This window comes from Aplysia californica, unplaced genomic scaffold (genome assembly GCF_000002075.1).
Source record: "Aplysia californica isolate F4 #8 unplaced genomic scaffold, AplCal3.0 scaffold00006, whole genome shotgun sequence".
NCBI classification, from domain to species: domain Eukaryota; kingdom Metazoa; phylum Mollusca; class Gastropoda; order Aplysiida; family Aplysiidae; genus Aplysia; species Aplysia californica.
Genome location: NW_004797276.1, coordinates 2768499 through 2782398, shown reverse-complemented (window position 1 = coordinate 2782398; position 13900 = coordinate 2768499). Strand labels below are relative to the sequence as shown.

At 42.4% G+C, this 13900-nt stretch overlaps 1 protein-coding gene across 1 annotated transcript in view; it reads right to left on the bottom strand.

Annotated features, from left to right (window-relative positions):
- LOC101850379 (alpha-mannosidase 2C1) overlaps positions 1–13900 on the bottom strand; it is a 97529-nt gene that overhangs the window by 35806 nt on the left and 47823 nt on the right. Inside the window, exons 10-15 of the mRNA XM_005089523.3 lie at positions 12519–12629; positions 11993–12085; positions 11236–11352; positions 7626–7721; positions 6736–6827; positions 6286–6339 (exon numbers count right to left, since the gene is read on the bottom strand). Coding sequence (XP_005089580.1) covers positions 6286–6339; positions 6736–6827; positions 7626–7721; positions 11236–11352; positions 11993–12085; positions 12519–12629 — 563 coding nt within the window. The remainder of the gene's footprint in view (positions 1–6285; positions 6340–6735; positions 6828–7625; positions 7722–11235; positions 11353–11992; positions 12086–12518; positions 12630–13900) is intronic.

Below are 13900 nucleotides of genomic sequence, written 5' to 3'. Positions count from 1 at the left end.
ACCGGGGTATTTATCTATTAGTTTTTTGTATTCTGCTTGAAAAGTTTTGGTGTTTGTGCTTTGTTTGTTGTGTGTGGTCAGCTGTAAGTCTACTTTTGCCTTGGTGAGGTGCCACGGAGGGAGGTCGGGGAAAAGAATTTGTTGGATGTCTTGTTTGGAAAAGTTTAAGTTTTTGAGGTCCTCAAGGATTCTGAGGCCGAAGGGTTTGATGAGTTTTTCGTTGTTTTGGAATTTGTTTCTGGTTTCTGGATTTGTTTTAAAAATGCTGTATGTATGTATAGTATAAGGTTTTACGGCGCTCGCAACTGCTAAGGTCATATGAGCGCGCGAAACACAAGTTGTTCACCTCTGCGAAAGTTCACTTCACGACTGGTAACTAATTTACTTTAAAATGCTAAAAAGTTAAAATATTCAAATTCGGTGTAAATACATTTGTGATCTAAAACAACTTTTAAGTAACAATAAAAATTTTAAATAATATCAGATTCACTTTACAACTCGCCATAAAGGCCAATGGCCTTTATAAAATTTAAAATTCTGCTGGGAACAACGACGGAGAAAATATCCTGCAATTTCTTGCATTTATAATATTTCCTTCGGATCTCTCCAAAGTCTAGACATTCTGTTAAAATGTGTCTAATGGTAAAATCTGTGTCGCATCCGACACAGAACGGCTTCTCCTCTCCCTGTAGGAGGTATTTGTGGGTCAGGGCCGTGTGTCCGATGCGCAATCGAGTAAAAATGACTTCGTCTCTTCTGGAGAGATCCGAAGGATTTCGCTGTTCTAGTCTGGGTTTAATTTCATATAATTTATTATTTTTCTGGTTTTCCCAGTGGCTCTCCCACAGACTGGAGGTGTACTTTTTGACTTTATTTCAAAAGTCAGTCTGTGGGAGAGTGTTTGTCGTTGATCCCAGCAGAAGGGATGAAGCTTTCTTCGCCAGGTCGTCTACCTGCTCGTTTCCTCGGATGCCCACATGGCTGGGTATCCATGCGAACATGATGTTTTTTCCTGTTTCGGATAGTGTATGGATTTTCTGTTGTAGCCTAACTAGTTTTGGGTGTAGGAGTGTGTAGTTTGTGAGTGAGGTGATGCAAGACAGAGAGTCAGAAAGGATAAGGAAAGATTTGTTAGGGGAATTTTCTACAGAGTCCAGTGCCATGTCAATGGCAGTGGCCTCCGCAGTGAAAATGGAGGCTTCGGGATGGAGTCTCCTCTGGTGTGTATTGTTGGGAGATAGGGCTGCGGCGCCCACTTCATTGTCTTTTTTGGAGCCATCCGTGAAGATGAGCTCCGCACCGGGGTATTTATCTATTAGTTTTTTGTATTCTGTTTGAAAAGTTTTGGTGTTTGTGCTTTCTTTGTTGTGTGTGGTCAGCTGTTAATCTACTTTTGCCTTGGTGAGGTGCCACGGAGGGAGGTCGGGGAAAAGAATTTGTTGGATGTCTTGTTTGGAAAATTGTAAGTTTTTGAGGTCCTCAAGGATTCTGAGGCCGAAAGGTTTGATGAGTTTTTCGTTGTTTTGGAATCTGTTTCTGGTTTCTGGATTTGTTTGAAAAATGCTGTTGTGCGCTGGATTTTCCGGTGTTGAGCTCTGTTTAACTGCGTATTGTAGTGAGAGTTGTGTGCGTCTGAGTGAGAGTGGTGGTATGTTGGCCTCGGCCTGGAGGCTCTCCACCGGAGAAGTGCGGAAAGCCCCCAGAGCGAGGCGGAGTCCTTGGTTTTGTATTGGATCTAGTATTTTTAAGACGTGTGGTTTTGCCGATCCGTAGACTTGACAGCCGTAGTCAAGCCTGGACCGGACAAGGGAGATGTACAAGTGGAGAAGGTGTTTTGAGTCCCCGCCCCACTCCGGATTTGATAGAATTTTCAAAGCGTTTAACGCTTTCTGGCACCTCACACGAAGGTCTTTGATGTGTGAAATGAATGTGAGTTTTTTGTCGAAAATGACGCCGAGGAAACGAGCTTGGTCCTGGACGGGAATCCTTTCCCCGTATAGTGTCAAATCCGGCTGCAGCACACGTCTGCCTGTTCGGCAGAAGTGTACTGCAACCGTCTTTGACGGGGAGAACTTGAAACCGTTGTTGTTTGCCCACGTTTCAAGTTTTTGCAGCTGCGTTTGCAGCTGCCTTTCCATAGATCTCAAATGAGGATTTTTCGATCGGCAGCATATCAAGAAGTCGTCAACGTATAACGAGCTGTCTATGCTGTTCTGGAGGGTTTTCACTATGGAGTTAATTTTAATTTCAAATAGGAGAGGAGAAAGGATGCTCCCCTGTGGGACTCCTTCCTCCTGTTGGTGGGGGTCTGAAAGGGAGGATCCGACACGAACCTGGAAGGAACGGTTCTTCAGGAAGTTGCCAATGAAGGCAGGGAGGTGACCGCGTATGCCGAGTGCGTGCAGGTCTCGAAGAATGCCGTACTTCCAGGTTGTGTCGAAGGCTTTTTCTAGGTAAAAAAAGATGGCGATCATGTGGCCACTTTCAGCGGACGTCTCGCGTATAAAGGTCTCCAGGCGGACCAGGTGATCCAGAGTGGATCGAGTTTTCCTGAATCCGCACTGGAGACCGCTCAGCGAGCCCGTCGTTTCCAGAAACCACATGAGTCGCCTGTGAATCATTTTTTCAATTAGTTTGCAGAGACAGCTCGTTAGAGCTATAGGTCTGTAATTGGATGGGTGTGTGTGGTCTTTGTTTGGTTTGGGTATTGGAATAACAGTGGCGAGACGCCAAGACTCCGGAAAGTAGTGCGACCGCCATATGTCGTTGTATATGTGTAGTAGGAGTGTGACTGTTTCTGAGGGTAAGTGTCTAATGATCTTGTTGTGGATGTCATCCGGTCCCGGGGCTGTATCGCCCAGGTCCGAGACGCACGATGTTAGTTCGTCTATTGTGAAGTCTGCGTTGTAGGTTTCAGTGTTGTTTGAGTGGAAGTTTAGGTGTTGTTTTTCTCTGTTAGTTTTGATGTTTTGAAAAGTGGTGTCGTAGTTTGCTTGGGATGAGTTTTTGGCGAGAGATGTAGCTATTGTGTTTGCGATGTCTACTTGTGTTTCAGCTGTGGTTCCATCCGCCCTCTGGACGTGCCGAATGGTGTCTGTGCGTCTACCTAAGAATTTTTTAGCAATTTTGAAAACTTGGTTGAGTGGTGTCTGGCTGTTGATTTTGGAGATGTATTTTTGGAATGATTGTCTTTTGCTCTCCCTGAGGCATCTACGTGCCTCAGCTCGAGCCTTTAAATAAAATATCTTGTTTTCTATGGTGGTGTTGTTGACGGCTCTTCGATACGCTGCCTTCTTTTTCTTTACTGCGTCCTCACACTCCCAAGAGAACCAGACCTTGTTCTTCCGGGGTTTTGTTTTTGTTTTTGGTATTTGATTGTGGCATATTTCTAAAAGCTTTTCGTGGAATTTATTGTAGTTGTGGTCGAAATTGGGATTAAGAATCTTGGAACATTGATTGGCAAACCCGTCCCAGTCGGCTTTTTTGAAGTTCTGGGATCGGGTCGTTTTGGAGGTTATTGTTTTTGAGGAGAATTGGGAAATGGTCCGTACGGTCATCCAGCACAGACCACTCAAGATCTGAGACTAGGTCAGGGGTACAAAAGGTGAGGTCAAGGGATGAAGTGCCATAAGTGGCTCTGTTTCTGTAAGTTGGGGATTTATCATTTAAGAGACAGATGTTATTTTGAAATAAAAAGTTTTCTATTATTTTTCCTTTCTGGTCTATAGGTTTGTCTCCCCAAAGGGGGCTGTGGGCATTGAAATCACCTAGCAAAATAAAAGGTTTTGGGAGCTGAGATTTTAAGTCATTTAGTTGGGTTATTTTGAGGGGGTAAGTTGGTGGGATGTAAACTGAGCAGATCGTGATTGGTCTGTGCAGGGTGACCCGTACGGCAATAGCCTGGAGGGTCGTCTTAAGATGTACTTGTCTGAGGAGTGTGTAGTTGTCGGTGTAGATGGTGGTACCACCGGAAGCAATCTGGTTCTCCGTGTGAATGTGATGGTACGCAGTAAATCCTCTTAAGTCTATGGTTGAAGCCGGGGCGAATTTTGTTTCTTGAATACAGGCCACCCGTGGGCACAGTGTGGCCTGTAAATGTTGCAATTCTGCAATGGAAGGTCGGATTCCGCCGGCCTTCCATTGCAGGACCGCCATTATGAATTTTTACTTTTTGATTTGGAGCACTTAGGCCCCGGCTTCGAAGAAGCACTCTGACTCCTCCTTACGGGGGAGGCAGAGTGTTTTCTAGGTTGCCGTCCTGGATTGGACGGCGGTCTAGTGGGGGATTTGGAGGAGTGACAGACTCCGCCCCTCCCCGGGTCAGGCCGGGGAGGGGGGTCGGAGCTGTCTTCCTCCATAGGCAGGGGTTTGTCTGCTGGAGGGGTAGGGGGAGGTGGAGCAGACCGAGGGGGCTGGGAAGGGGGGGAGGGGGCTGGGGGGAGGGGGCTGGGGGGAGGGGAGAAGGCCCACCTCACACTCCATCAGAGGGATGGGCTGTGAGGTGGAAGAAGAAGAAGAAGAAATGATAGAAGAGGGGTGAGGGGGAGAAGAGGGGGCGGAGGAAGAGTCCTCCCCGTCCTCCCCTAGAACCCCATAGCTGTTAGAGAGTGGCACCTCAAAGGGGGGTGCCACAGGGATAGTAGCGGGCTTTTTATTTTTGGTGATCTTTGGCACAGAGACTTGCCTGTTGACCGCGGGCTTTGGGAGGTCGGCAGTAGAATTACTTGCCGACCTCGTGACCATCTGGGTTGCCTTTGAATATGACCGGCCAATGACTGGGGTTGTGATTGGCGGGCAGACAACCTTACGGGCCTCCTGGAAGGAGCAGCCATTTCGCGCCTTGTATTCCTGGATGGCGCGTTCTTGGAGCCAAGTTGGGCACTCCTTGCTGAAAGCTGTGAGCTGGCCGTGGCAATTGGGGCAACAAGGACTAGCCTTGCATTCCTTCTCAGGATGCCCGGTCTTGCCACAACGAGGACACACGGCTGCGTGACGGCACCGTGACAGGCTATGACCGAACTTCTGACACTTGAAACAGCGCAGAGGGTTTGGCACATAGGGTCGTACGTCGAGTACCAAGTAAGATGCCCGAACGGTGGCTGGAGGGCGACACGATTCAAATGTTAGGACAATCGTGTTCGTCTCGATAGTAGTCTCCCCCCGCCGAAGAGTAATCCGGCGGGCTTCGACCACTCCCTCACAGTGCTCCACAATCTCTTCCATGGAGCAGCCTTTCAGCTCATGGCTGCGGACCACGCCCTTCGAGCGGTTAAATTTTTGGTAGTGCTCTGACTTACATTGAATACCGCCGAAGGTCGTGGTATCCAGGAGTTTGGTCACTTCGATCTCGGTTGCGCACTTGACAAGGAGTGCACCACAGGAAAGTTTCTGTACACATGTGGGAATGTATCCCAGAACTTTCCGTAGTGCATCTCCTGTCTGAAAGAGGTTGAGATCTGTAATTCTTCTCTGTGCGTCTTTGGTGCTGGAGATGGCCACGTACGGTTGCCTCAGAAGCTCCTTGGGAGGAGGGAGGAAAGAGGCATCGGTAAAGGTCCTTTTACCATTTTTTGAGCTTTTGCTCGGCTCGGCGGCCGCACCCGCTTCCGCGAGCCGAGACTTCTTTACGTTGGGAGCTGGGGAAGGGTCTATTTTTTATTTGGATTCCATGAGAGTTTTCTATTTTATTCTACTCCGGGGCTCCCCGCCCGCCACGGAGCCCAACAAGGGGACACATTGCTCGGATGACCAGAGCTGTGCCAGGGCTACCCCGGAGCTATACTCTCAACAAGAAAGTACAAGACCCTCCCGTCAAGATTGACCCAGGGCTTGATGGGGTTTCAGCTCTCAACCGATTGAGTGGCATGGGCCGTGCCACCCTCCCGTCTAAGAGGAAAACCTGGGCCAAAGAGGTGTGTTGGCGAGGGACAGTCCGTGGACTGATCTCACCTCAACCGCCAGGTACCCGGTTTCCCTCCGCACGGGTCGCACCTCACGGTCAACGAGGCGCCCACTCTGTGGGATGGGTGACCTCTCTTTTTGCTGCACATGAGGTCAGCGGTGGTAGGAAAGATAGAAGAAGAAAGAAAGAAGGAAGGAGAAGAGGACGATACACCAAAGTGAGCGTCGCACACGGATCCCAGAGGGTTGGGGTCCGTGTGCGACACTCCGCCTTTGAGGGGGTTACACCTTCTGCAGGCGAAGCAGTGGGTCTATTTATATCCCCCCGACCCACTGGGGGTAAATTCGGGACAGTTGGCAAGTCTGTGATTGCTGTATACTCACTTGGGCAAACCATCACAGTCCTTCATGCGCTCCAGCCTCTCCAACATCTCCTCACTGGGAACAAATGCATCAAAGACATGTGCTGGAATGATCCATTACTTTTGTCCGAGTCACTACCAACACTGTCAAGTCATACAACAGTCACTCATGTAGAATATAGTTAGCCAGCTGTTAAAATGTACTAAACCCAAAATTGTGAATTAAAAAAAAAAATTGCAGTTTTTTAATCAGTGGTACATGTCACATACTACTGCAATAACTTAAAAGACAGAGCTTCATGGAAGTGCACAATATAAATGAAATTTACAATTAGTCATTATTGTTATTATCATTACACTTTTCCTGTTGCTCACATGGAAAAAGTGTAAAATGTGGAAACATCAAGAATTTGAGTATAAGTGAAAATTCTGCTTTTACTTTCTGCTAGTTTTAACTACCACAGTCAGTTACCTGGGTCCATTGCCCCCATCTCCATATCCAAACAGAAACATACTGTGGTTAGATCGGCCCTTGTCTTGGAAATTCTGCACAGACTTCAGCAGCTTAACGCATCCAAAAAGATAAGAAAAATAAAGACGTCAAACAAAATCATTAGCAAATATTAATGGAGAAAAATAACCCCAACATCTTCAAAGGAAGACGACGCATGATGTTTATAACACAAATGACCAGTTGTGAATCAAAACAACAATCGAAAGAACATTGAATTCACATTGAAAGGGAGAAGAAAAAAAACAAAACTAAGACTACAAAAGACCTATAACAATGATTTCAGTATGCCTAGCAGATAACATAACTGCTTGTGAATCAAAATTTCCATATTCTTTAAATATATTAAAAATATCTCAAGGCCTGCCATTTCTGTGTAAAAGAGGTTTAGATATGAATAAATACTGTATCAAGGTAAAAACATAGATATTTCAATATTTATAGCTAACTGATGTTATTTGCAATACACTTTTCTGGAAAAGAAACTGAAACATGCGTCGATGAATTGTGTAAATTCTGTAAATTATCTGGTTTAGCAGAAACTCCCCATACATAAAAGGTTTATGACAACAGTTCACATTTGATGTTTGGATTGTTCACCCTTTTCACAAAGTAAATATACAGCACGATTTGTCTTCAGTGAAAACATACAGCAATGGCATAAAAGTGGGTAAACCACAAGCTTCCCAATACAAATTATTGTTGCAAATGCCATAGAATGCTTACAAAAACAAAACAAAAATAGAAAGTTCTGCTTAGGATAACAACAGTCCAAGTCAAAGGGGTGAAAAACAAGGTGCTTGCACTAGCTGGAGGAGCAATGGACAAAGGGCAAAAGTATTAAAACATACCTCTCTCACTCGTCCATCCATTTCATAGCTGTCCCCTGGTGGAAAATGGGCTAAGACTTTCGAGCCATCAATGCCCTCCCAAAAAAAGGTGTGGTGCTGAAAAACAAACTCATATATTGTGTATTTGGACAATACCAAGAGAATGCACTTATCTGTCATTTCATATCTGGCTGATGAGACACTGATCATTTTGGAATGATGTAAAGAGTAAAATTGAAGGAAACAGAATGAGCAAGAAACAAGAAAAAAGGAGTGCACATAGCAAACACTTGAGATGGACTTTAGACATATACATAAATACACATATATTTGGTATATATGGCTGATGAGGCACTGATCATTTGGGAATGATGTAAAGAGTAAGATTTAAGGAAACAGGAAAAAAGAAGTGCACACAGCAAACACTGGAGATGGACTCAAGGCACACACATAAAAATTCTTGGTAATACTGTATATGAAACAACTTTTAAGCATGAATTTTTAAATTTGAAAATTTCAGACTTACACATCTAAACAAAATCATCTATCAGCCCCAAAAGATCTTAGAATTCTTTTTTATGAGAAAATCTAGTTTCCAGTGACATCAAACCATCAGAGTCCCATCCCTGCACACTTGTCTCCATTCCAGACTTGGTTTTAACAAATACAACCCCCCCCCCCCTCAAACTTGATAAAACAGTTGAAAACCCATTCTTATATTAGGTGGCGTAAACACGGCCACAGGGGCCCCTTTCCGACCGCGTGGTATCGGTAAAATCAGGTTAATTCCGATCGCTGTTTCTTTGCTCTTTCGCTATAAAACACCAAATACCGTACACCTGGTAAAAGTTCAGCTTTTCCTCGTTGCAATGGTGTAAGTTGTTTATATGTCCGATTATTAGGAGCTGGAGAATCGCCGACGAAAGCGAAGCCCCTCGCAGTCGGAATGCGAGGTCGGCCGGTTGAAAAATTGATACGCGTGCATTCAAATGCTTCGCGGAACGAGGCATGATTAAATACCGTCTTTTCATTGGCGGAGAACTGTAGAGCTTTAAACGGGCTTTCCCGTGATATAAGTTTAGCCTTTGGCGTCTTTATAAAAAGCTTTTAAAAATACCGTCAAAATGTTTAAAGATCACTTTTTACACAAAATATGTAAAATACCGGCTTATAAAAGGTATTAATTAAAAGATCAGTTCATTTCCTATTAGTATTAGAATAAAGTAATTAACTTGGAATCATTTTACATCAATCCTTCCGCGAGACTCAGAAAGCATGTGACCCCGCACGCGGGGTACACTACAGTATAGAGAGCCGACTCGCTCGCCGCGGGGGCCGGTGCGGCGCCGGCTGGGTCAACGCTCAGTGTTTTTGTCGAAATAACGACAGATCATCGTGTTTGAAGTGATAAAATACTAATTTGTAAAGATCTCACAGTCTTGAAAAAAATTAGGCTCCATATATTTGTTATAGTGATTGTACTCTGTTAATGTGGAGATGTTTAGTGCACTTGTTACTCTTTTATTGTCTGTCAAACTTGGGGTTGCAGCCAGTGACTGACTTTAACAAATTTGATCAAATTTTAAACAACTACAATTTTCTTAAAAATTGACGGAGAGGTTAAAGAATGGTACCACAATGCTCAGTGGATATAGGCCTTTCAAATGGAACAGATAAATTTGGCATACAGCTAGTTTGAAAATTTAGTTTCTGGTACCTACTTATATGCTTTTAGTCAACTCAAGCTCAAGCATGTCTAGCCTGGCTTAAAAACCAGAAAATAAATAGAAAAGCACTTTCTAAAAATATACAGATCCAAGAAAAGATCTTGCAGATTTTTTTTTCTGTTTTGAGATAATAAATTTAAAACATATGACCAACAAACAAACTCTCTCGTTTTTCTTTTGAACTTCAGTGACTGTAAAATATATTCAAACCAAATGGTTACAACAATGTCACTCTGACACAACTCCTCCTTTGTTCACAAATGAAAACATCACGAGAAAAAAAGTATTAGTCACATGAAAACTTTTGCGGACTACTACAGCCTTTCTTTCACATGTTCATTCTTTCTGTGTACAAATGTTTAAACATGTCACTAGTATGTACGAGGTCTGTCTCAAAATAAAGTTTCCCTCCTCCATAAAATCAAAAGTGTTCTACCAACAGCCACTAAATTTTGTGATATCATTATGTCATGTTTAAGAAATCTCGACGCCAAATTGCAATTGCCTTGAGCTGTGACGTGTCAAGTGTGGTACACTTCTGCACTTTGTCCAAGGCAAATCCGAGGAAAATGGCTAAGCAAAACATAAATGCAACCCTTTCACGCTACGACGTCCGAGTTGTGATCAAATTTTCAACTCTTCTCGGCAAGTCTGCAGATGAAACCCATGGTGATCTATGTAAAGTAATAGGGAATAATGCCCCATCAATTCTATGAAAGATGAAACGCACACTGGGAGGCCCCCAGTCATCGTTTGTGACGACAGTGTAGAGAGAATTAAAGCTGTTTTGGAGGAAGATACAAGAAGAACATGCAGGGAAATAAGTGAAATAGTTGACATGTCCAGTGCCACAGTTCACCGAATATTGACCAACGGTCTTTGAAAAAAAAAAGTGTTTGCAAAGTGGGTGCCCCATTTGCTGACACCAGAGCAGAAACAGGTCTGTGCTCAAGCGGCTCGGCACTTTTTGACGCGTGTCGAGCAAGAGGGTTTAGAGTTTCTCAGCAAAATCGTCACTGGCGATGAAACTTGGGTGTACTCATTTGATCCCAAGTTGAAAAGACAGTCGGCCCAATGGCTTGATTGGGATTAGCCGAGACCACAGAAAGCCCGCAGAAAACACGTGGAGAGAAAGGTGATGCACATTGTTTTTTTCGACATGAGTGGCATCATACTGAGCTGGCCAGTCTCACCTGGTGTAACTGTCAATGGTGACTACTACAGATTCGTCCTCAAAGACAAACTGAGACCTGCGATCCAGAAAAAAAGACCCGCTTTGCTTGAAGAAGGCGTCATTCTGCATCATGACAACGCGCCTGTTCACAAGTCCAGAGTTGTGAACGAGCTTCTCGAGGGCTACTCGTGGGAATTATTGGAACACCCGTTCTGTTCGCTCGATCTCGCCCCATGCGACTTCCACCTCTTCTCCGTGAAAGAAATGCTGCGAGGTCGGCGATTTGAGAACGAGGACCAGATTCAAGAGGCTATGAGAAATGCACTCAGGACTTTCGACAAATGCTCACTGACCACTGTTTTTGACCGCCGGGTACATCGAATGGAGAAATGTCTGGAACTTGATGGTTCATACGTTGAATAGGTATTTGAATAAGATTTCTGTTGATACCAAATACAAGGTGATTTATGATTATTTGTGAAGGCAGCATGACAGGGAAACTTTATTCTGAGACACACCTCGTAATTACAGCCATTTCTGATGAAAATGGTATTAATGTACAAAATGGAACAGCATAAACAAGAGAACAAACCAAAGGCATAAATAGAAAACTGTGACTGACCCCATTTTCTCCCTGTACTCTTCATATGCTTTCAGTCAAACTAAAATAGTGAGTCTAGTGTCCCACCAGAAAATACAAGAACTACAGCAGAGAGGGATGGCAACATACAGGGAACTTGTTGACTATGCTCCAGCTCAGCTTCTGTGTGAGGAATCTGTCCACACCACAGTGACGCAGGATCTGAGGGAACTGGGCTGAGTAACCAAATGTGTCGGGAAGCCAAAACTGGTTGGGAGGGATAAAAATCAATTTAAATTGAAAAACACTTCAATTTATGATAAATAACATTCATTTTATAAAAATACTACTACACTAGGACAAAGGCACACATATTTTCTCTTCTTAATACTGTCAAAATTGTTTGAACAAACAGAGTTATGATTGAATTCAAATGTATACCTGGACAGCTTAATATGTAAAGTCAGGAAAAGTAATCCCAACAACATCAGAAATAGACACCTCAAACATGATGTATATTATGGGTACACATTTTCCATTAAAAGGAAAATAACTGATGGAAAGGATTTTTTATAATGAAGGGACAAAATATTGTCTTGTTTTCACGTCAAGACTGACTAGAAAAGCAAGTGTCCTTAAAATAAACAACATAAAGAACGTGTAAAACAAATTTTGTTTATATCATATTACAAAGCATGCCCTTCAAAAAGTATACAGCTTCAAATGTAAAAAAAAATGAAAGGGCACAAGTCTGAACATGAGGAAAAAGGCATTTTCTTTTGATTTAGAAAAGGTTTTGGTTAAACTGTCAACCTGTTTCAAATCGACCCCGCTCATAAAGGAAACTAGCTATACAGAATACCTTCCCATTGTAATGAAAACGCAGAAACAAAATAAATTCTCTTACCTCTTTACACTTAATACCAAACTCTTTCATGAAGAACTGTTGACCATACAGAAACTGCCGAATGCAAGACTCCCCACTGGGGATATTACCATCCTGTATACAATGGAGAGGTGGATAAAACAACAATATTACATAATTTTGTTACAGTTCACGGTAATCACAAAGTGATAACTCACCCAGTAGGATTCTTGAAATAAAGAAAGACCGTTGACAGAAATATATTCCTGTACTGCGAACCAAAAAAAGGCAAGTTTGAACTCAGACTCATTCAGAGACAGTATTGTCAAAAGCATTTGAAAACCTCATCCTCTATTGTGGGTACTTGAAAGCTGAAGGGCATTTATTCATCACTTTATGTCAACAAATCTTTACTGAAGAACATAACTAGAAACTGACGAACACTTTATTCTTTTCAGGTATGGCATCCGTTACAGAATGTTGGAGGGAAAATAGTATTATGACACCTCTAAGATTTTAAAAAACATTTACCTATCTTAATAACAGAACAATAAAAAATACCACATACCATCTCAACCCAGGTGCCACCTACAGGTACAAACTGTCTAGTTTGAACAAATTTACAGATGGTCTTCCAGATACTTGGGTAATTAATTTTCACCCAGTCATACTGCACAGCCTGTACAGGGAGACAAAATGAGATACAGCACATCATTAAGCCCACTCTATGAGTAAAGGTTTCAAAATGTTAAATGCTAGAAATAAAATTGAATCACAAAAAGTGAGAAAAAAGTGCTGAGGCAACAAATTTACAGCTTGTCAATAAATTGGAATTCACAGGGTAAGAGATCATTGAATTTGGAGAAAAATAGAAAGTGTTCGTTTGTGGCCTATACCCTGATGTAGGGTGAGAGGCATTGATGATGATGAATAAATTTTTCAATAAACACAACATAGGTTGAAAATAATTGCTAAAGAGTGTAAAAGAAACCAAGTCATTGAACTGTTTAGAAAACCAGCCAAAGCATTGAGTCTTTGTGAGAATTTATAGTTTTCAAGGCTTTATCTTTTCCATCCTGCAGTAAATGTCTACAATTTGATGGCACCTCCTAAGTAGAGGTGAGTACGTGCAATAATGCTCATGGATGTGTGCATACGTGGATGATGAATGAGTTGCAGGGATATTTGATCAATGAATATATCATTTTGCAATTGATATATCTGACCAGCGACACATTGTTCGACAAATACATTTAAAATTTTCTCCACTAAATTGCATTTATAGATATTATCAGCAGTCATTACTCGTTAATGAGCAATAAGATCACATACTCAGAATCTGGATCTTCCCACCCATGAACACAGGGTAGATGGGATCAAACAAATAGTCTTCAATTGAACATTTTTTTAATACCCAGCCGTAAAAAGTTGAATAAGAATTGACTATGCGGAGAGACTATGCAAGCAAAAGTAAAAATTATTCCCTTCACAAAACTGAAGAATTCTGCTGTTTTAGTAAGAGTTTAGTAGCAGTAGTATATGGTTTTACGGCGCTCGAAACTGCTAAGGTCATATGAGCGCGCAAAACACAAGTTATCTAACTTCGCAAAAGTTCACAGCACGATTGGTCAACTAACTGACTCTAAAATGCTAAAATGTTAAAATTTAGTGTAAATATATTTGTGATTTAAAACAACTCTTATAGGTAACAATAAGAATTTTAAATAAAACGTTTAGTATAGTATAGTATAGTATAAGGTTTTACGGCGCTCGCAACTGCTAAGGTCATATGAGGGCGCGAAACACAAGTTGTTCACCTCTGCGAAAGTTCACTTCACGGCTGGCTAACTAATTTACTTTAAAATGCTAAAAAGTTAAAATATTCAAATTCGGTGTAAATACATTTGTGATCTAAAACAACTTTTAAGTAACAATAAAATTTTTTAACGA